At 42.4% G+C, this 23336-nt stretch overlaps 1 protein-coding gene across 1 annotated transcript; it reads right to left on the bottom strand.

Annotated features, from left to right (window-relative positions):
• Positions 1-10664: 10664 nt before the first annotated feature.
• On the bottom strand, positions 10665-21271 carry SDPR (serum deprivation response). Its single transcript, XM_017828564.1, has 2 exons — positions 20866-21271; positions 10665-13231 (listed from the first exon to the last, which is right to left on the bottom strand). Exons 1-2 carry the CDS (start codon positions 21256-21258, stop codon positions 12434-12436), a joined length of 1191 nt encoding a protein of 396 aa, XP_017684053.1. The 5' UTR covers positions 21259-21271; the 3' UTR covers positions 10665-12433.
• Positions 21272-23336: the final 2065 nt, after the last annotated feature.

A 23336-nucleotide genomic window follows, 5' to 3' on the forward strand; every position in this document is an offset into this window, starting at 1 on the left:
AAGAGGAGTTTGTAAGCCAAGATCCAAAAGTGTTTCTGCATTCAGGTGGCACATTTCAATGGCAAATTCTGGCATTTTTAGGCTGTACTTGTCATTTCAGAAAATACTAAAGTAAAACACAGGTTTGAGAAGATGTGGAAGTCATCTTCAAGGAGGGAACTATTTGCTATCTTTTGGAAGATCTAGTAGAGAGTGTGTTTAAACATTTGCATGGTGCAGAGTAAGGAAGTTGGTAAATGGCTGTGGAAACCTTCATTGTTTTCTGCTAAGTGTGACCTTTTCTTACCCTTCTTTTTCTGTTTTATTTTGTTGGCTGAGTTTGGTTTTGCTTTTTTATTTTTTTTTGTCAGAAGAAACTCCTTGGGAGTTACTGTAGATCTACTTCAAAATTTCTTTGTAAAGCACTGGGATTTTTCGCTTGTCTAATTCATACTGAGAAGCAGTGTAGTCCACAGGAAGCACCATTAATTTCAAGGAACCAATCAGCTGTAATAAGGCTGATTAGTTGAGATTATTAGGTGAGAGTTTTTACAATATTGAAAGTGCCAAACTATTACCAAATTTTGCATTGATTTTTCCAGTTGTCATATTTTTTGGCAATTGTTGACTGGAAAAGGAAATGAGTATTCATGTTCCTTCTTTTGCTGTCTCTTTTTTTTTAGAGAGAGAAGTAATTCATTATCTCGCAGATAGAAAACAATTAAAGTGTTGTGTCTTTCATGACTGACTGATAATGGAGCAACAAAGCAGTGTCTCAGACCCGCAGTTCTTACTGGAGTTCTCAGGAGGGAGGGAGTACTGTGTGCAGCTGAGCTGGCATAAGAAATGTCTCATTTGTCATGTGCTGGGGGTGATTGAAATCTCCCTGTAAGCTACTCTATTAGATATGCTTATGCACTACTGAAAAAAATGCAGGCAGTAGAAGAAAATACCACTGCAAGCACAGCCTGAATATAGTAATACTTAACTTGTAGGCAGAGTTATCTGGCTGAGAGCCAGCTTTTTTATGATACAGGCATCAGTGTTTGTGTAATGTGGCCCTTATCAAATCCAAAAGCTAATATTTGAGTTAGTCCTCTCTGAAGATAAACAGGAACTGTTTGAGTGAGAATTAAGGTATTGTATATCACACTCCTCAGAACACTATCTGGGTACTTTACCTTGAATCCAAAGAAATGCCTTGCAGATGTGTTCAGAGAAGGTTCTCTTAAAAGCTAGTTTACATAGTTAAAGTTTACATAGTTAAAGTATTTGGGGAGGTTATAGCAAAGAGGGAGATTTTGGTTTTAATCAAGTGGAAAGCATTCTGGAGTTGATTTGAATCCATCAACTGGCTTCTCAGGTCAAGCGTTTAGTCTTGATGGTACTAAAGAGACTGCCTTTTGGAGAAGTTGAAGCAGGGCTTCTGTATTCCTACAAAGAAGAATTCTGCAATCCCAGCCTGGCTGTGCAGGGGAATCTGGTCCACAGTCGTCTTCTCTGCTGCACAGCATAGACAGAGCTTACACAGCAGCCTTGGCTTCAGCGCATTCATTCCAAAACTGCATCCACATACACATAAATAGAATTAATCTCCCCACAATTACCGCTCGCTCAGTTTAACCACTGATGATTTTGTTTCTGAAAATGGCATTTCTGACTATGTTACATACAAACTCAGTCAGATTTGAAGACAAGCAGCAACACAAAGACTCTTACTATCTGGTCAGGATAAATGTAAATAAATCAAAGGTAAAGCAAAGGATTCCAGGATGCCATTGCTGGTGGGTGTCAGAACACCACTTTCCCCCATTACCAACCCCCCCAAAAAAAAAAAAATAAATGTAGTTGGGTGGCTGCAAAGTTTAACATGGGTTAGTAGAAGCCTGTGAAAAACAATCTGATGATGCAAATCATGGTAGTACTGGTAGTGAAATATGGATGGAAATAAAAGCAAAAAACTTAGAAGGCAGCAGCCACAGTGATGCAACTGGGGAAAGGAACAACAACAAATGATCACTGTGTTAAAACCAGTTAAGAATGAAACTGTGTGTGTGTGTGAGAGAGAGACACACACACTAAATGTAGTATGTTTTTCTTTACCAGGCAGTGTTCATGTAGCATTCAAAGCTGAATGTGAAAATCTGAAAATATCACGATGCTATGAAAAGAGGATTATTGTGGAAAAAGAAATTTCTAGTAGTGAGGAAAAAAGCATTTCATACTAAGGGCAAGCTTTAACTATTGAGATAAGAACAATAGCAACTGTTAATGCTGATAATCATGAACATTTGAGGTTTTCAGGTTCTTGCCAGGCTCACCACATGCTTTGTCGAGTTAAATGCTGGGAGGAAGCAATGTAGCTGGAACTTGCTGAAATGCATTAGGTGGAGAAGAGGAAACCTTATTTCCTGACAAATAACTTTTTCAGCTAATGCTTTTTTTGCAGTATTTGGCCAGCTGCACTATTGAGTGAAAATAGTATGTGGAGAAAGATGGCAGAACTCACTGAATAATATATAATCTTAAAGGATAAAATGTCTCCATCATGGGATTCAGCAGTAGGCTAAAGTCTCATCATTACCTACATAAAATTATTATTCTGCGTAAGTTTCTTGAATTCTGTGGATCTCAGGAATGTCAGAAAAGCGTCTTTCCACTTTTTCCACCTCAAGTCCCTGTTGTCATCTGGGTGGCAGAGCCATGGCAGGAGAACTGCTGCTGGTGATAAATGTGACTGTGAGCTTTGCCCAGGGCCCCAGTGGATGGGGCCCTGTGTCATGGAGGGGCAGGGACAAACCTTGCTGCTGAGTCCACAGGCAATATTTCACGCTACTTTTCCCAGAGGATTTAGACAAGAAGAAAACCTCTGCAGAGTTTAGCTGATCTCTTCCTTACTCTCATATTGAGCCTTGTACAAAGAAAGTAAGAGGAGACACCAAGCGCTGTATTGTAATGTGATGATTTGGATCTATAGAACCAAAGTAATCTTTCAGGTTGCTCCAGTAGGATGATATCAGAGAGGGATTTTTGCTGTGCTTTGTGCTATAACAAGCAAAGCAGCTGAGTTCTGAGTTGATATTTTTGTCTCTGGCTTCAGTACTTATTACATGTAAAACATTTGCCAGATTTTTTTATTTTATTTTAAATTATAGTCCAAAGACTTATTTTAGTCTACTACTTGAGGTAGTTTAGGCATTAATGGAACAACAGTGGATTAATACCCCCTGCAACTGCACTGTTCATGCAGGCAAAATTCTCTGTCTGTGTTGCCCAAGAGTATTGTACAGGCAGAGATGATCTCACCCTGTCTGCATTTTGAGCTGACCAGGCACCATATGGATGCAGTTAGTGCAGTGCCCCGTTTGAGCTAGTAAGAGACGTGGCATATTAGCTTGGGGCAACATCTGACATTTAACATGTCTTCCAGTTGGCTTGAAGCACAGGCAGAGAGAGCTTGTGTCTGTCTCAGTGTGAACATTGCCTCTGCCTGAAAAATATTGCGCAAAACTCTGTGTGAAAGACTTGCAAAGTGATTTTGTGAAATCGTTATAAAGTGAAACACTCTCAGTAATATGAAATTACTCCCATTAGAGCTGCAGATTGAGTAGGTCGTGTATGATCAAGAAGCACCAATTCAAGTTCTCTTATCCCTGATTTTCTATAAACACTGATTTTGTTAGTCTCTCACTGCTGGTATAGATTTTTGACTACTGTCACATCATGCAAAAGGGGACTGTTTGAAATTGTTTAGTTTTCAGGCTGGGTGCTGACTATTGTGATAGCATAGGCACTTTAGGAAATATCAGGAAGAAAACTTCTGAGGAGCTTTGTCTTTATTAGTTTATAGAATGAATGATAGGTGTGCAGATTTCTTCAAAATTAATGAGATTTGGATGCCAAATATTTTTTAGCACAATAATCCTTGTACTAAATAGTAAGGATGGATATGCAGGTGCTGCATATAGAGGTACACCTGTAGCAGGTATATACATAGGTGTATCTCATACATATGGGTGTATGTAGAGTTGTTCTCTCGACACATCTTCCTCTCTTCTGTAGAAGGAGACTTTCTTTTCAGGCACTGAAATTTGACAGCAGCAAACAAATAGGTGAGGAGACATTTTTCCTTCTGAAGATTAGAACCCTAATCCAGGTTTTTCCCTCTGTTGTCTCCAAAGCTTATCAGCATTTTTTCTCTTCTGCATAGAAGTACGGTAGGTATGAAAAACCCAGTATCTATTAATCTGCATCCTGTAAGCCATTAACAAGAATTCATAGCAGAGCCTTTCATTTTATCAGAGTTATATAGAAAATCGGAGAGTTACAGGAAAAGTACAAGAAAACGTCAAGAAACAACCTAGGAGATGTTAGGAGTGGAACAGGGGAAAGCTGCTTCTGTTTTGAGGAATGTATGGTGAGAAGGGGACTTGGGCAGGTCTGTTCTGGAGTCAGAGCAGAACCTGGCTTCCACTGTGTGAAGTGGCAGAAAGGCACCACTAAATAAAGAAACTGAGGAAAGCCAGAAAGAACAAGCTGTTTCTCAGCAAATACATGAGAATGGAGCAACTCCCACGAGAGGCCAAGCATGAAGGAGAAATGGCCCAGCCAGCATGGCTGTCTCATATCCTAATATAGCAGACTTCTTGGCAAAGCAAGGGGGTGAGGCCTGGTGGAGGAGAAGAGCTGGTTTTGCTTTCCCAAAAACCTGTTTGCAGTAGCAAAGAAATCCTGCTGGCTCTGTTACAGCGAAGCGTTAGGATTCAGAGATCTGTCAGTGAAATCCAGCTGTTGGAGGTGTGTTCCTCAGTCCTTCTAGCAGATCCTGCCAACTCCTTGACTGCAGGAGGTCTCTGCTCAGTGGGGTATTAGCTAAATGTCTGGACACAGGGAGACCCCATCCTGCTGTTAGCCATATTTCTCCTCTTGCCCCCCCCCAGACTTCCCCTGACCTCTCTCCCTCAAGCCTCGTTGGAAGCAGGTAGATGTGGCAGATGTGTGATGATCTGTGAGCTTGTGCTGCAGACCTGGGAAGGTTCTGTTCCCAGCATGGGCTTCTGCAGGCTCAGGCTGAGCTATTTCGATGTGTGTAAGATGTTGCTTTTGCCTATTCCTGAATAACTTTTCTCATACAAAACAAACAAACAAACAAAAAATGTAAGCAAAACAAAAAGCATTGACAACATTCCACAGTAAAAGTCACTTCTAGCTGTAAATCCTGGGCACTGCCTCTGCAATATGTTTTGGCAGGTAGAGAGAAGATAAATATTGTGCTCTTTGCTCACTCGCTCTTTGGTCACTTTGTCTCTCACATGGCAGCTGTTGCACAGTAACTTCTGATTCCCCACTCTCATTTCCATCCTTTTGAGCTGTAGACCTTATTGACTCTTGTTTTAACTTTTTCCCAGGTTTTTTTGGTGCCTCTTGGTTCTGTCCCATCCTTTCTTTTCAGGCCTTTCTTTGGGGCACTCTGCCAGTGTTTCTCAGTAGCCTTTCAGCTCCTTCTTCCAGTTCCCCACCCTTCCTATTCACTCCTTGCTTCACATGTTTTTTTTCTCATGCATATCCCACTGTTTCCTCCTCCCACACGCTTCTTGTCTTAATGTCTCCCTCCACTCATAGCTGGATGTCAGCTATTGTATCATTAGGAATTAATGGGAACTGATTTTAAAAAAAAACCCTGATGGATTGTTTTTTAGGGTTAGATTTGTAGGATCCTATGCTTTTTAGCAAAAGAATTTACAGCCACTCCAAAATCCATCAAAACATTTCCAGGTTCTCACCTTGTTTGAAACTGGATGCCATATATATTACATATCTATGTCATACACAGTGTTTAAGAGCTACTGCATAACGTGATCTTGTTTTGAGATCTCCATGCTGCTCAGCCTAACCCAGAAATGGATAATTCCGTGCCCTGCAGGTTGCCTTCCCTTTGGAGAGGTGTACAGTGGCATGCAGAGGACACAGGCATTCTTTTAAAGAGCTTATGCCTGAACATGCCAACACAAACCCCCTTCTTTTCAAATTTACCTAGGACCTATTTACACAGGTCTTACATGACGTGTTACCTCTTAACGTTTTCAGTCGTAACCTGATCTCTGACTTTGTCTCTAGCCTTTAATCAACAGCAGAAGGGTAAACCTTGAAGGGAAATGAGGGCTATTTAGAAGAAGTCACACAGTGCATACAGCTTTCACTGTGAGCATGTGGAAGTGACAATTGACTCTGCAGATGCAGACAATTTCCGTGTGTTCATTATTTGTTTACCACTAGTCAGACGTTCTCACTGCCCCTTTTTCCATGTCTCTCACAGCGCTGTGTTGAGTTGTAATGATTCAGGGACCGGGCGGCTGGTTAATGCAGCTCATGTTGTCACCCTCACGGGGCTCGTTTGCCTACAGGCATGTCAGAAGGAACAAGTAATATAAGGGCATATATAACTGTAGTTGGCAGCCTACTGAAAAGATGCTGAAACTCCCTTTAAATGAATAGTGTAGCACATCAGGAGCTAAGTAGCTGAGAAATAAGATAAATTTGCTTGAATGGTGGTGTGTTTCTGCAGTTAGGCTGTGTCTGGTACTTGATGTAAATGAGTATGTGTACAAGGTGTGCAGTGTAGACATCCCTTGTGTACTATTTGTTCCTAACACTGTCTTGCACATTTTCAGTATCCGTCACAGTTCACATCACCCGCACTTCTACACAGCCTAGGCCTAATGGGCAGGAGTAAAGAAGACAAAGCCAGAGTCTCCTCGCTGAAGTTGATGGCATGAGGGTTACAATGACCTTCTGCTCCCTACGTTCAGGAATTTGAAGGTTCAGGGTTTTTTTCTGCAAACCTTTAGGGAAGAGTAGACAAGTCTGTAGCAGAACTGATACTATTTTAGTTGATGTTCTGCTCTTTCACTGTGTGCCTGCACAAGCCTGAGCCTGCATGTGCAGTTTCATACTGGCAAGGCGAGAGCAAACCGTGTATCCTTTCTGTTGGTGCAGTCTGGGCTTGGTTTAGCTGTTGGGGATCACATTGCAGAGCACTAAGAGATGCTTGCTTGTTCTCTCTCTCTGTTTTGGATTATGACTGTTGACTGAATGTGTGTGTCCTTGGGTTTGCTAATTCTCCTGCAACAGGCACTACAGGTTTTCTGGGGACTTCGCACCAGTACTCAGTAAGATTGTAAGAGAAATGTAGGACACAGCCACACACACACACAAAATCATGCAATCTCTTGTGATGATCTGGTGTGATCATCTGCTGAGATATTCCAAGGATCTGCAGGGACAAGTCATTCCAAGGCCAGATTTTCACTGAAGGGAGTAAAGAGTATCACTATTATTACTGAATTTGGACAGTCTCTTGTGTTCAGTGGGTGAGGAAATGTTGGAGAGGTTAAAGCTGTTCACTGGCAGATGAGCAATGCTAGTGTGCAACCTTTCTGCCACCCACTATTATACAGTTTCCAGTTTGGATCAATTCCAGCTGTCAGATCCCAATTTACTAAGCATGGTGGGAAGGACACAAGTTTTCTTTTAGAAAGTCAGTCTTATTTAGGGTTATTGAAAGCGAGTAAACCTGTTCCACCTTTATGAGGAAAACATTGCTGTGTAGTTTTTAGGAGCCACATGGTTATAATGAATAATGGATGTTTGATACTTTGTGTAGTGTTTAGCTCAGACAGAGAAAGAGAAATAGTGGGTCTCTTCTTTCTGCCTTGGTGTTCAAATGAAGGAAAATCAAAGCTGTTATACCAGAGCTATATATCAGCTAACATATTTTAGGAACTGTGGAATGATCATAATTACAAAAAAGTCCTCCAGAAAGAAATTATGACTCATAGTTTATGCTCTCTTTAGTGTTGCTATGGAAAAAGAGGTTAGTGCCAATGGTCATACAGCAATATTAATCTCTGATCTGAAAGAAAAATAAATAACAATCTCTAGCTTAACTCAAAGCAGATTTATTCTCAGTTACTGCAGCACACTCCATTAAAGGGGATAACCATGTAAGAAAAATTAAAGATGACATTGATTATCAGTTCTCAACATACAGTTAGAGAGAGTTCCTTATTTGAATTAGTGTGTACTTCAGACTCACACAAATGACTTGGTGGAGTGAGAGGAAGGGAAAAAAGACTTTTTGATCAAAAGGACGGCAGGAAAGATCAGCCACCACCGGCAGCTGCAAGCATGCTGATTAAAATTTCTTTATGCATGCAGTTAGACTCAGTCTGGGGTGGATGCTGGTTCAAATGCAGATCCTGAAACAAAGCCGTGGCAGCGGGCAGTTTATGGCGGTGGAAAGTGGCTATCAGCCTTTTTCCGTTTATTTGGGAAAGCAAGCGCTGTGAGTCAGAGCACGGTGGATACTTACGTGCTGAGTCAGCACCCTCCGGGCTGCTCTGGCAGTTGTTTCCTGCCCGTTGTTTAGTTGCCTGGGCAAAATCCTGACCAGGACCGGGGCCAAACAGCTGCGTGCTTGATTTGCTTTGCTATGGGTGAATCTTTTTCTTTGCCTGCAATAAGACCACCCAACACCTTCCTCTTGACACGCAGAGTGAGCATGTGTCTTAGTGGGTCACAGTAAAACTTTTCCACCTGCATACCTGGCTTTGTTTTCAGGAGTTGGAGCTACACTTGCTCCATCATACACAGTTGCTGACAGCAAAGACCTTGCAGTCCAAACTTAGCTTGAAATTTTGCTCACAATGCACCCTGCAAAGCCTTCCTTTCTGCCACACTGCTGCATCTGCTGTGCTGATGGCAGTAAAACTTTTTTTTGTTCTGTTGATGAGCTAAGCAGATTGGACTGGGGAGATACACAGATCTCATGTCCTGCATCTATGCACACAGCTCTTACTGATGGTCACAGGAGTTGTACATGTGGCCCAAAACCACTGTACAGCTCAGAGGGTCCTTTGAACCAGTTGAAGGCTTTTCATTGATTTTCAGGGTTGGGTTGGTCCCTTGTGAACAGTTTGCCCTCTAACAAATTGCCATTACTTCGCTAATTCTTCTGAGCTTTCCTCTTTTTCAAGAGTGTGGCTATCAGTCATCAGTTGCGTAGCTGTTTGGTATTACAGCCTACAACAACAAAGGGTTTTCATTGCATCAGTGTAAAAGGCTATCAGGTACATTTTGCCTTCTGATCCTTTTCCTCTTCCCTTTCTTCTGTCTGCTGGAGACAGAACATGCTTCAGTCAGACCTCCATTCTCTTATTTGACAGTGAAATGGTCCAGAAAACCCGCATCTGTGCCTTTTCACAGAGGAGCTGGCTCGTGCATTAGCATGTGGGGGTCAATGGGATGCTCTTTGCTCTTTCCCCTAAAAGGGCACAGAAATGTCAGCTGGTTTTCTGTCATTGAAAATGGAAGTATCAGCAGCTGCTGAGTGCTGCTAGTTTAAATATTTATACCATAAGGGCTTTATCACACCCTTTTTCTTTGTGCAAAGCTCCCGCCAACTTCAGTGGAGGTGAAACTCTGAATCTGTGCAACAGATAACAGGTCACGTCTTCCAAGGAATAATGGTACAAGTGGAGCTCACTGTTATTGTGCCAGGAAGCATTAACAAGCAGGTTTTTAAAAAAATAATTATGTAGACAAACCTGTCAGCACAATCATGGAATACCCGTGCATATGCTTGACATCTGCCACCATGACAAGATCCAGGCACATACTCGAGGTACTTGAAAGAATACAGTGCTGCTGGTCCCACGTTCTGTCTCCCTGAAATAGTAAGTTTAGCAGACTGATGTTTTCAGTCAGGTCTCGAGAATAGAAGGCAAGGGGACATCTTGGAATCCTGAGCTTGCTTCATCCTCTGGTTTATAAGATAGCACAAAAGCAGACATTCATGAGTTGAGTAAACATTTTTCTCTTGTGCAAAGCATACCTTCTTTTGTTTGTTGGGATTACAGACCCACCCGTCCTTGTAAATGTACAATTGTGATGGAGAAAATGTTTAATTCTAGTCCTGCAACTGATGGCGGTGTATGTACTGTATTCTGAAGTGGATATTTGAGTTAATTCTCACAGATGCTCAGTATCTGCATTTCCAATGGTTTTACTGGATAGCATTGTAATGCTCTTAGAACACTGTGCATGGGATTCATTTCAGCATCTCTAAAAGTGGATAAAGCATGGCCAGGGGGATTGTTTGAATTAAAGCTTAGCAGGACAAACAAACGGGGCATATCAGAAAGTGAAATGTAAACATGGTGCTGGAGTTCCTGGTTAGCACTTGGTGGCTGCGGGAGGTTGACAGCTGCTACATAAAGGTTAAACGTGATTTCTTTGGTCTGTCAGTAAAATTAATCCTACTAAAGACTATGTGGCACTCTAGAAGACATGAGTTTATCTGTGTGCATAAACAGAATATAGACTTCAATATAAATATGCTTTTAAGACTATTTAAAGTATTAGGAGTATGCTGCAGTCCATTAAAAAATGCAGATGGAGCTAGGAGATTTTGGAAAGTGCCTGACTACATTTAGATGGGCTAGAAATCTGATAAGTATCTGGAAAGTAAAGCACTGGTGTTTGCATTGCTAAATAACAGCACAGAATGAGAAAGAAAATGGTACAGGTACAATGGGGACATGAACTGAAGTAATAAATGCTTGACCTTTAAATTTCATCTTTGCCAGCTTCTCAGACTCCTGCTCCCAAACACTGACATGGCTGTGTTTTATATTATGCTTTTATTTGTCATATTTGTAGTTAGTTACAAGTAAAAATTATTGAAATCCATTGTAGTTAATACAAAATAAAAACATAGCTGCACGAGTTATACCACGATTTTTCTTAGAAACAGTATCTCCTATATGATACCACAGACTTAAGAGCTTAACTCTTAATAGAACTCGCCTACACTAAGCTCTTACTGACTAACTTCCAGTGTGATTTACTGGTTACAGATATTACCCCTGAGGTGTAATACCTGTAAATTATTTCCTACTGGTATTTCTGCTGTAGCTTTCATTTCCCCTGTAATTCGTGATTCTAAATACAAGTTGAAGGAAGCAACCTTTTAGTGCAATGTTAAGTATCAGTAGAATTTTTATATATATATATAAAAATAAAAATAACCCACTGCATAACCAACCAAGGATGTAAGGTAACTTGTGGGTATTGTGCTTCCCTTTCCTCCCTTCCCCCTTACCTTTGTTAAGTGACAGGAATGAACATTCATAGTGAACAAACTACCTTGCAACCTCTCATTTTCAATTACTCTTGAAAAATTACAGACTAGTAATTCTGAGAGTAGGTAGGTGACTTTGATGAAAATTATTAGCAGAGAATCAAATCCTGTGGCTCTGCAGACTCATACTTACGTAAACTCATCCCTGCCATGAAGTTCAATCCATAAGACATTGCTCCCTTTAGACATGCCTGAAAGGGTATTTCACCTTTTTGAAATGATTGTCCTTACATCCCTGTAATTATCTAACTCTTCTGTGTAGATATAGCTCTATATATGAAATAATTTGTAAAAAGATAAATTATGCTATTTTCAAAATACTCTAGATACAAAGTTGTGCAGGTGCCAAGTTTGATAGTATATTGCTAAAAAGACTAAGAATTTACTAGTGTTATCCGAGTATATATACTTTAAGCTGGGAGCATAGATTTAATATTGTGGGGGTTTATTTTTGCTTTTTTGCATTTCATAGCATTTCATACTTTCTTCGGACTATCTTCATGTTTTTACCAAACTCCTATTTTTTTCCTGTACCTTAGAGGTACAGCAACTGATCACACATTCATGCTTGCCATTAATATATTTCCCTAACTCTGGTAGATTGAAAAACATCTTTTTGTTTCCACCTAAACACAGTAATTTCTTCCAAGTGAGTAGAGAGAGACTACTGGCAAAAATCTTTCCCCCACTGGATGGAACCAATTTTTTAGCTTTGCCCTCTAAGTACTCTGCCCTTTTAGTCCTACAGTGCTGTGGAGCAAAGTCCCAAACAAACTACACGTGTGCACAGTTACTGAGGCTGTTAGTGTTCATGGAGCATGGCAAGGAAACTGAAATCAAATGTTCTCATTGGTATTTCTACGCTTACATACAAAACTACTCACAGTGCCCTGAAATACTAAGAGAAGAAAAGAGAACAGAAATGTTTAGGTTTTGACTACTCTCCATGCATTCCTCTGACCTTAACTCTAAGAAAGCCAGCTGACCAGCTTGCTTCTACTAGACATACTCTCTTCCCGCTAGTCTCTTACACCAGTTGGCAGCGTCTCTAAATTCATAAAAACCGGTGACTCAGCCTAAAGCAGAGCAACATTGACTTTGTTTACTCTGCATTCCAACACGATGCAATAAATTATCACTGCAGAGAAAAGGATGGAAGAGGTTTAATTGCTGCTGCTGCCTGTGTAGCTGAAACTAGTTATTAGCCTCAGTAAAACCGTGCATATCTGGAAGATGAAGGAGGGCTCAGGATGACTACGCTGTATGGTCTAACTGCAGGACAGCTGCTTGGGCCTTTTCTTCATCAGATTGTTCCATTTCCCCGCTAAATGGGTTGTTTCTTTCATCATACAGTTTCTGGCTAGAAACTTCTAGAGGCATCCCATACTCTTCATCATCATCTTCAACAATGGACAGCTCGATGTTGTTGTTCATCATGGCTTTGCCTTCCATTCTGGCTTCCTGCTCTAGAGAATCGACCACTGCTTTGCCCTCCTCGGTCAGCGAGGTGGTGGGTGTCATATCCGAGTGCATGTCAGCGAAGGACATTTCATCCTCATTCTCAGCCTGGTCATTGCTTGCAGTTTCCGACGGTCTGTCCTCGGCTTCTGCAGGGCCTTCTCCTTCGCGGCCTTTCTTCGTGTTGAATGCGAGGGGAGACACTTTGAAACCCGAACTCTTTGAAGAAGAGGACTTCTGATGATGTACAGTAAGTGATTTCTTGATCTTTTCTCTCCGTTCAGGTGACACGATCTTTGTGCTGATCTTGTTCATCTTCTTCTCGATGTTTTGGCGGGAAAATGCTTTCTTGAGGCTGTCTACCTTCTTGAGGCTGGACCTTTTAAGTTTCTCAGCTCTTGATTCTTCTGTTTTCTCCTCTGCACTGTCATCCACATCATCTTCCTCGTGAAACATTTCATCATCTGAACCCAATTCCACTGTGTGCAAGGTTTCTTCCAGTGTTTTGTTCTCATCCACGGGCTCCTCTTTCCCTTCTGTAATGCTGGGAATAGGCTCTTTTGCAAAAACACTGGCAGGGATCTCATTTTCCTCCTGAAAATAATTGACAATATTTGAGTTTTACAGTTCTTGGGACTCAAATTTAATAACCAAAGTACAACCCTGAACAATTACTTCCTCCCCCCCAATGATGAGATGAAGAAAGCTGAACATTTCTTGTTATTTCAGTATATTTAACCAGTAGCAAGCCACTCAAAGGCCACTGAATCATTATATTGTGAAGTTTAAGACTAATGAGCTGCAGATTTCTCTTTCAGAGTGACTTGGAATGCATGCAGGATGGAAATCCTGCCATTTAAATTAGATACTCTTTAGTAAGAGTTTAGCTGTAAAGTTGTACACCTGTCCCTGGGGAGAAGGTAAAGTACGGTGGCTACAGAGGTTGTACTGCAGACCCCTGTGTAGACCTACAGAAGTCACATAACCCCACAGAGCTTTCAGTTTCTCCAGCCAAAGACTAAGAATATCTTTGCAGAGATGTTGGTTGCATCTGGGAGATATCTCAGATGGCAAATGCAACTAGCACTTCTGCTGTATTTCTGGAAAAATGTATGTTGATTGTTGATACTGAGACACTATGCAGCCCATGATGTTTAGAGTATATCCTATTTTAAAGCTATTTACAGAAAAAGAAGCTAGTAAATTTGGTTGGTAAATATTAAAATCTCAATAGAACAACTCCTTGAAACATAAGAATAAATAATTACGGTATACAGAAATAAACGGACATTATACCACACAGAAAACACTAGTAGTCACTCCTAGCTAACAGGAAAAGTACTGCTTTTTAGAAACAAAATGAAAAAAAGGACATGGAAAGAAAGAAGGTTTCTGAAAACAAAACAGGCTAAAGAAGGGCAGAAGCTGCAACTCGTAATGAGAGGTATCATCTGCAACTACCAAGCGCAGAAGCTCTGCAACCCTGAGCAGTGCAGAAGCAGCACAATGAACACTCTGTTCCGTGGTAGGTTTTGCAGGCATCTGCCCATGCACAGAAAATGAGGCTCCTCGCACACTCCCTTTTCCTTTCAGCACTGTCGAGCCTTAGATCAGCACAGCCTCTATTCATTACCGTTTTTATCACCTTCAGACACTGTACATGCCATTTCACTTAGCCACATGGATTGGAAGGATTTTCTCTCCCCCCTCCTCCCCTCCCTCCATATTTATCTTTAGATACAAAAAGCGGTAAGTGCTGAGTGAAATGGTTGTAATAGTCTCAGATCTGTCCCTAGTGGGCCTGAGTGTACAGTTAAGGGGAAGAAAGGCCATATACACTTCCAAGTTCATTCTCATTATTTCAGGACTGAGCATACAGTTGTGATCACTGCAGAGAATAGTGCCCTGGGTTAAATTTGCTGTCAAGGCTGTATAAGGATGTTGTCTGTGGTTGTTGTTTAGCCTAAAGAAGAAGAGGCTCAGGAGGCACCTTATAGCTCTCTACAACTACCTGACAGGAGGCTGTAGCCAGGTGGAGGTCAGTCTCTTCTCCCAGGCAACCAGTGACAGGACAAGAGGACATGGCTTCAGCCTGCAGCAGGGAGGTTTAGGTTGTACATTAAGAAGAATTTCTTCACAGAAAAGGTGATTAGACATTGGAATGGGCTGCCCAGGGAGGTGATGGTGTCACTGTCCCTGGAGGTGTTTAAGGAAAGACTGGACATGGCACTCAGTGCCATGGTCTTGTTGACATGGTGGTGTTGGACTCAGTCTCAGAGGTCTTTTCCAGCCTGATTGATTCTGTAATTGTTAAAAACAAAGTAGTACTGACTATTTAGTAGCCCTCCTGGAACTAAAGAATATGCAATGTAGATGGGCAGGATTATTTTATACTGTATATACACAGTATATAGTCATATATACAGTGATTCAAGTATGTTGATTAATATCCCTCAAGGATGTAATAATGAAAAGTATAAAAAAAATGGATAGCTGTTTGACAGTTTGTAAATGCTTCACTTCTGTGGTTTCTGCATACCTTTCTGGGCCATCAGCCTCAGTTGGATACACTGACATGGACAAAGCTTTACATGCCCCTTGCCTGCAGTGGAACATCTAATGAAGCCCACACTCCTCTCCTGACACCTATAATGTTGTTCCAGCTATCAGCAACAGTGACCAAGATAACAAAACAAAGGAAACCTGCACCAGCTTTAAGTGAAACCAGCTGTAACTGCTGGACAAATATTTATATTTTCTCTCCACTGCAGTTAATGAAATGTGGATTACATGAGAGGGTGCAGCATTGAATTATTCCCCAGAGCAGGAAAACTCAGTATAAAGCATAATTTTCATGTCCAGAGCATTCTTTCCAAACCTAGGTAATCACACACAGTTTTAGATATCTGAACATTCAGGTGTTAAGTGTCTAAATGGTATAGAAAACTCTGATTTTAATGAGTAAAGATGGGTTGTAACTTTTAAAGTATTTTATCTAGGAAAGTGGTGTCATGTGATTTGATCCCAGTGCAGTCTGAGCCAGAGATGGGCCTGTGCAGCCTTTCTCAAGGTCAGTTTAGCTCTGTCTACAGTTATTCACCTTAAACTGAAGTACTGCATGCAGTCTCTAGAAGAATATGGACATATATCTGATTTCAGTTTTTATCAAATTTCTGACTGAGTAGAAGAGAGACTGTCAAACTATCCGTATTTATAAAGAAAAAAGAACAAATTAAAATATACTACATAATAATGAGATAATTATCCAATTAAAAGCAGATCCTAAGCGGTCTTTGGCTATCTGGCTATCTTTGGCTATCAGGCAGTACTGGCATTCAAGTAATCACCTCTCTGTCTAAGCTTCCTGCATGGCCCTGAAAAATATCAGCCTCTGGGCATCTATTTGTCTTCCTGTAAAATGGGAATGACATGCTTTCCTATGTCATGTTTCTAAAAGACCTTAGGATCACAGGAACTATTAAAATGCAAATGAAAAATTAAGTAAAATGCTTTGAAAATACAAGGGTGGTATAGCAGGAATGGTCTGTGGTGGAACAAACATTTCTGTGTCAAACACGGTTACTGATAACATGTTGTAAGTGGGCTATTGATAACTGTTTGGTATAACAAGTTTATATGACAGCTGTATTTTGTTTTGATACATTTTTCAAGCAGTCTGATATTTCATTTAGGAAGACTAGAACAATACACTGAAAAACGCCAGCTGTTACAAACTGCATAACTATTTTCCATGCAAAAAAAAAGGTAGAACTTTGATCTTTTCTTCCTGATCTAATCTAAAATTCTAAGAAAGCAATACATCTTTGTATTTTCCACGTCTGAGTCCAAAAACAGCACTTGCATTTTTTGACTGTAGGTAGCTAGCTCCTGAATTTTGTTTTTCCATGTAGGAGATAAATAGAATAGTGGAAGTTCTCTGTGTAAAACAGCTCTTTCTAATACTAGTAATACTTGCATAGTTAAAATCAGTGCCTTCCCTGTGGCTTTGATCAGCTATTCTTGGGAAGTTTCTGTAGGTCATAATCTCATCCTTATCTTTTACCAGAAGGATTCATAAGATCCATAACAGTGTACTTTCAAAACTGGATGACCTGAGTGAACAGGCAGTTAATTTACTCAAGGAGTGGTGAATCTCTGATGCTGCATGAGGGAAATCAGTGTGCTTTGGTTTGGACTTTGTTAGATTTGCTGTAGGAGGCCATGACCTTCAAGAACGAGAGACGGCATTTTGCAGTCCAGGCTCCTCTGTACTTGGTAGATGCTGTTATATGCCTAAATGATTACTAGTCCAAAACTTGTTTTCCTTCACAAAATAGGTCAAAACATGACAAATCCTTCTAAAACCAGCTATAGCTCCACCTTTGGACAAATACACGCTCTTCAGACCTGGATGTCACCACAGGGAGGGAGGAGGGCAGGGAGGAGGAAATTGCCGCCCACCCACTTGCACGTCCTGTGCAGGCTGGGGCGTTGCCTGCACCGTCCCCCTGACCTCCCACAGCACAGCTGGGTCAAGCCATGCGAGGTAATTTTGTCATTAATCAACAGCAGAGTATTCTCCCTGCGATGCTTCAGTGGGAAATTTAGTAGTTAGATAATAGCACTATTGGTTTGTAATTCTTCTGTTTCCCTCACTTGTTAATTTTTGAGTTTGAAGTTGCTTTTTCAAAAGATTATTGCAGTGACCCAAACCACAAGATACCATTTGATTGTATCTGTGCCCTCTTCTTGTGCCCTCTTCTTGCTTCATTTTACATGAAGGATTTCCCAACAGCAGCATCTGAAAGGGACTTGAATATTAGTGTGCTTGACCCCAAGCTGCAATTTTGACTTATTTTATCTGTCCCATTTGCATGACATTTAACCAGTAAACATGACATTTAATTGAAAAATTAAACATGAGCTTTTTTTATCTTGCATTTTGCTTTTGCAGCTAAAAAGGCAAACAACCCCCCCCCATCAAACCAGAACCAAAAAGCTGGTCATGTGGCAAGAACAAAATAGAGGGGAACAATGCCAAAGCTTAACAAGGATTTTTAAAACAGTCACTTCAGTGTTTTGCTAAATTGCTGTGTCATTTGTAATAACTTTTTCATCCTCAAATGCTTGGAATGGAGCTCCCTTAAAATATGTCACCAATTAAAGAAATATATGCAGACAGTCTAGGGAGAGAAAACTAAGAGCATTTTAATGGAAAATATGTAAATAGCTGAACTTTCCTAAACGCAGTTCATTCTCAGTGTGTGTGCTGAGGGAAAGCTGATGCTGGAGCGTGGCAGCACAGTTTCATAAAATGCAGAGCTGGAGCTCAGTCGTGTTTTGGCTATGCTCAGTGCTCCCATTAAGTATGAGGGAGTTTAGGGTATATGGTGAATGCAGAACTGAATCACGAATGTGTATCTTTATTTTCATATTGAGCTGTCTTCCTAAGCTGGAGAAGCTGGTCCTAATGAGAAACAAGCTGTGTGAAGTTTGGGATTGGTTTTTTTCAGTGGAAAAGAAGAATCCCCCAGCTGAAGAGAAGCCTCATACATCCAGATTTCCCTTTTGTTTTTTACAGAGATCTGGTGTCGATATCGCTTCATTGCTGTGACCTCTCCTTCCTGCAATTGTTTTTCCATGGATTCCTGTGCAGGGCAGGACAGAAACCCAGCCAGCCTTCTGCTTTTTCCTCTGTACAATTATCCTAGCAAGGCAGAGGCCCTGCTGACAAGCAGGTTGTCCCTCCTCCAGCTTGAAAGGAGATCCTGCAGGGAGATTCCAAGGAGGTGGGCATGCAGGTAAGGCACCTGTCCAAGTCATCAGCAGGCATATGGGCACAGCCTGGCAAGCACCACCACCCCTCTGGGTGCAGCCACTTCCCAGTGGAAATCCCAGCTCCTCCCAGGCTCCACTGGAGAAAGCCCCAGGCACTGCCTACCCCAGCCATCCTCCCATGCCGCAGGGAGCTCTGCCGACCACCCTGGTTTTCCAGACGGCCACGCTGCCATTTAGCAGCAGGCCACTTCCAGGAGCAATTCCCAGTTGACAGCTGATTTATTATTTTTTTAACTGAATTTGACTGCAGTGTTTCTTTTTTAAAACTTGTGTTCCTTATATGCATTGGCTGGGATTGGTTAAGTTCATCTTCCCATACTGTGGCAACATCTTTTCCAGTGAGAGACGGGAACAGCATTACCTAAATCCCTGGAAAGCAATGAAGAACAGACCTGCTGGCCAAAGGTACCGGCCCAGTGATGGGCAGTGGAGAAGAAGTGGATTTTCTTCAACTTTTGTACTCGGACGCGGGCCCGTGTTGTTCTGGTTGTTTGTGCACTTTGGTTTGTTTGGTTTGGTTTTGTGCACTTTAGGACCCAGCATTAATGCAAGATTCAGAGGTTTAAATAGGCCTTATCTTTGGACTAGTATTTAGTATCAAGAAACGAGAAAATCCAGCCCTCCCCTGTCGGGACACTGCTTTACCTCTCACACCCTTCTGCGTGAGTTTTACTGTTACTTTCACCCAGTGCCTACAAATTGCTGCCACTGGAGAGCCCTACCCGAGGTAATGTCATCTGCCCCACACTCACAGAGCTCTGCTTGTCTTTACTCTCTGCATTTTTTAAAGTCACATGGAGGAAGACTCTTGTTGCAACAACGAGGCCTTAATTGTCACACTCAGAAGTACTAGAAATGTTACAAAATTGCCTTCCCCCAGCCCTCGGTGATGCACCACCCCACGGGAAGTGTTCAAGGTCTCTGAACCTGGAGGCGGGAACCAGTCATTAGCGAGCGGGGCCTGGGAGATGGCAGTGTTTTGACATACAGTAATGGATCTTAAATTAGTTGCAGAACTGCAGAGAACATGTGTCTTTTAATTTACCCAGTCTCTGGAATAATTTCCACATTCCTTCTGGGGTGGAAACATGCTGCAGGCTCCTCCTCTTCTGGCCTGACAAGCCTGGACTGTAATTTGGGAGAACAATAAGCAGGGAGGTGGGGGCTTCCTTTATGGGGGAATTGCCTGTGCACTAATCAGGCCTGCCAGCTTCTAAAAATTAAGTACTACTCTGTTGTTTTCGGATGGGTTAAATAGGAAAAAAAACCAACAACCCAAGGAGCAGAGTTAGTGACTGACAGATTTAACGCCCAGATGTTTAGCATGAGGTGCTGCTGCTGTGCCCGAGCTGTGACTACTCCAGCCGCACGTTTGCTCTCCTTCCCTCCCTCAGTGATTTGTGGAGGTCTGTCTTTATTTTTTTTAAATATGTGAAAGTCACGTCCTGTGTTTAGTTAAAGCTCACGGCATGTTCTATCCAGACCATTGCTTAAAAAGGGGAAAATATGCAAACTGCTGCTATCACTGGATGGACTCCCAGGAAGCTGAGTTTTTAAGCTGAATCTTTTTAGCTCATCCCTGAACGGCCAGATCAGCCTGCAGAGCGAAGCAGGGCGTGAGGTGACAGGGAGCTGCAGCGCTGCCCCTCTTCTGCTTCTGAGGGCAGATGCAATGGCAGTTTTTAGTGGCATTTCTACTCCAAGTTAGCAAAACAGGCTCTTTCCTCAAGTTTGCAAAAAGAATAAGGGCCCTTCAAGTTTACTTAAACCCCCGTCAAACCCCAGAGCAAAACAACTCTTCCCCAAGTATGCCAAGAGTTAGTAAAAGATGGCTCTTTCGCCTCACTTGCTGAGAATAAAAGGTGGCTGTTTTTCCAGGTATGCTGAGAGTCAGCAAAACAAGATCTCTTTCGTCATATTCACTGTGAGCTAGCAAAAGACAACTCTTTCTCCAAGATTGCCAAGAGTTAAAGAGGAGTCTTTCCCAAAGTTTGCTAAAAGTTAGCAAAAAAAAAAAAAAAAGGCTTTTTCCTCAAGTTTGCAAGAGCAAAAAAGGCAGCTCTTTCCTCAGGTTTCCTAAGAGTTAGCAAAACATGCTTTCCCCGTGTTTGCCAAGAGGAAAAGTGGGCGTTACTCCCTGAATTTACTAAGTATGAAAGACGGCTTTTTAGAGAGGTTTGCTAACATGAAAAGAGGGGTTTTCTCCCAAGTTTGCCAAGTTAGCAGAAGGACAGCTCTGTGTGTCAAGTTCGCTAAGAGTTAGTAAACAGTCAGCTCTTTCCCCAGGTTTGCTAGGAGTTAGCAGAGATGGGCTTTTCCCTCAAGTTCGGCGGGGCCGGGAGCCTGAGCTCGGCGCTGCGGGGAGCAGAGGTGGCCGCGGAGCCTCTCACCTGGAAGATGAGCACCTTGAAGCGGTCCCGGCGGAGCAGCTGGGCGTGGTGCTGCTCGAGGCGCCGCACTTGGTCGCACTGCCGCTCCAGGCGCTCCCGCACGGCGCGGGTGTGCGCGCACACCTTCCGCGACTTCTCCAGCAGCTTCTCCACCGCTTCCCCCGTCGCCCCGTGGCTGCGGCACAGTTTCCCCAGGTCCCCCTGAATGCCCCGCACCGCCCCTTCCAAACCCCGCTGCCTCTGCTCCATCTGCCGCTGTTGACCTTCCACCGCTTCCAGCATCGAGACGAGTTTCTCCAGCAGGGCCAGGACGGTCAGAGCGTTCACCTGCCCCCCGACCGCCTCCGACGGCGGGAGCGGGGGCACCGCGCTGCCTCCCGCCGCCTCCCCCATGGCTGCGCCGGGACGGGACGGGACGGGACGGTGGCCGCCGGCGCCGCTATTAAGGGCTGCGCCTTCCTCCTCCCCCGGGGAGGTTTCGGGCAGAGCCCGGCCCCGGCCCGCCCCGGGCAGCCTGGGACCGCCGGGGGCGGGCCGGCACCGCGGCCGGCACTCCGGTGCCTCCTCCCCGTCCCGTCTCACGTCCCTTTTTGAACAGCCGGGGGTGTATTCTCGCCCCGTACTTCGCGAAAAGCACCAGTTGCCTCCTCGCAAGCATCAGTAGATGGCAGGAGATACCGCGAAATGCGCGCGGGGATGGGAGGAAAGCTCAGAAGGGGCTGGGAAAAGAGGGGAAGAAAAAGCTGTTGGTGGTGATGGTCCGGGAGAGAGTCTGCGAGTATAGGCTGGAGTTAAAGCCTGTCGCATAATCTGAAGGAATTCGGCTAATAAGACCAATTAAAAGTGTTTAAATTATTGCTATAATCAATATAACGATTATCACAACAATTTTATATTAACATGCTTTTTAAAAAGTAGATTGTTACCGTAATCCATATATCAATTATTACATTAATCACATATTAATGTGCTATAACAGTACACAATAATATAGGATTAGTATTTTTATTCTTATATTAATCTACTGATAATAATGTATGATAATTGTCAGAATAACTAACTTATTTATAAAACATTCACACGTGGTGAATCAAGTGTCCCATCACTCCTTCCACCGAGTGAGCACCCCCAGTGCAACACTAGACCGGGCGGTCTTTTATTAATGTAAATATTTTTCCTTGTCATTATTGTTATTATGACAGTTTTTTACAATTTTTTAGATTATGACTATTCTATTCTATTCTAGGTTTTATTAGTAAAAACCCCAAACAACAGTGTGGTGTTGCATGGGATGTTTCCTCGGTGGAAGGAGTGCCGAGAGATTTGATTCACTGCTTGTGATGTGGAGATTAGCAGTGCACTCTGGTTGCCCTGACTGGATTCTCCAGTGTTTCTTCAGTAAAAAAGACTCATAAGGTTAGAGTGGCTGTTATGGGGGAATAGTGATAAACTGGGTGTGGTGGCAGAGGAACTATGTTCTCCAGCACCAAAAGGAGCTATTTGGCATGGAGAAATACCAAGCTGTTTATTCAGAATAATACATAAGCTGTTATCGTCAGGGAAAATGTTGCAAAGTTTCATGAACTTGGGTAGCTCATCCATATTCTGATGTTCTCAAGCACAGTCAATTTCTTTTTATTTTCTGTCCTTGATATTTGCTCGGTAACAGGACTTCTTGCTGCAACACAGATATTTCTAATGCTTAGGTATATAGAATTCTAATATTTGGGTAGCTGAAATACAGTATTTTCTAATATTTGGCTGTATATACTTCCTTCATGATTTTCTTGCATCTTGTAGATTAAAAACATCTTTTTGGAGTCCAAATGGCCATGATCCCTGCCCTTTCTTTTGTACACAGTAAAAAAAGTAATTAATCATTTTACCATGAAAAGGAATAAAAATTAATGACTGAAGAATTATGCAAATGAGATAGCCATTTCAAACACCACGTGCTTGAGCCCTGAATGTTCTGCAAAGTTACCTTTTTTGGTCCTTGCTTTTTTTTTTTTTTTTTCAGGTTGCAACTTCTATTCTTCAAGTTGTGGGAGCTTGAAAAATGCATTTGTGAGTGAGTTCACTTCAGAAAAAAAAATCACCGAGTCTGCCAGAGTTGTGCACAGGGAAAGTATGCTGAGACTGTAAAATATGCAGGCTGAGAGGGGAGTGGACATATTTTAAAGGTACAACCTAAACAAAATCCTTCTGTTTCCATGAGCTCTCCCTGGCAGCACTACTTGACCCGCCCTTCCTAGGACATTCGTGTCTCCAAAGGGCTGCCGGTGTCTTCCCCTCTCGGTTCAGGATCCTGCCCATCTTGCTTCCTCTCTCCCTCCCTTCTTTTTGGCTGGGACAGTGGAGCCGAGGCAAAGAGGAGGAATTTTGCAGAGAGCAGTAGCTCACCTTGCTCTGGCATGGAGCAACTCAGCTGTGTCCATGCCCAGCTACATATCTTCCCTGTAGCAATATAA

The sequence above is a fragment of the Lepidothrix coronata genome, unplaced genomic scaffold (assembly GCF_001604755.1).
Source record: "Lepidothrix coronata isolate B3197 unplaced genomic scaffold, Lepidothrix_coronata-1.0 Scaffold149, whole genome shotgun sequence".
NCBI classification, from domain to species: domain Eukaryota; kingdom Metazoa; phylum Chordata; class Aves; order Passeriformes; family Pipridae; genus Lepidothrix; species Lepidothrix coronata.

Coding starts and splice junctions, on each gene's coding strand:
- SDPR (XM_017828564.1), bottom strand. CDS start 21,258: ATGGGGGAGGCGGCGGGAGGCAGCGCGGTGCCCCCGCTCCCGCCGTCG. Junction 13,232..20,865: donor TCAAGGTGCTCATCTTCCAG/GTGAGAGGCTCC, acceptor AATTATTTTCAG/GAGGAAAATGAGATCCCTGC.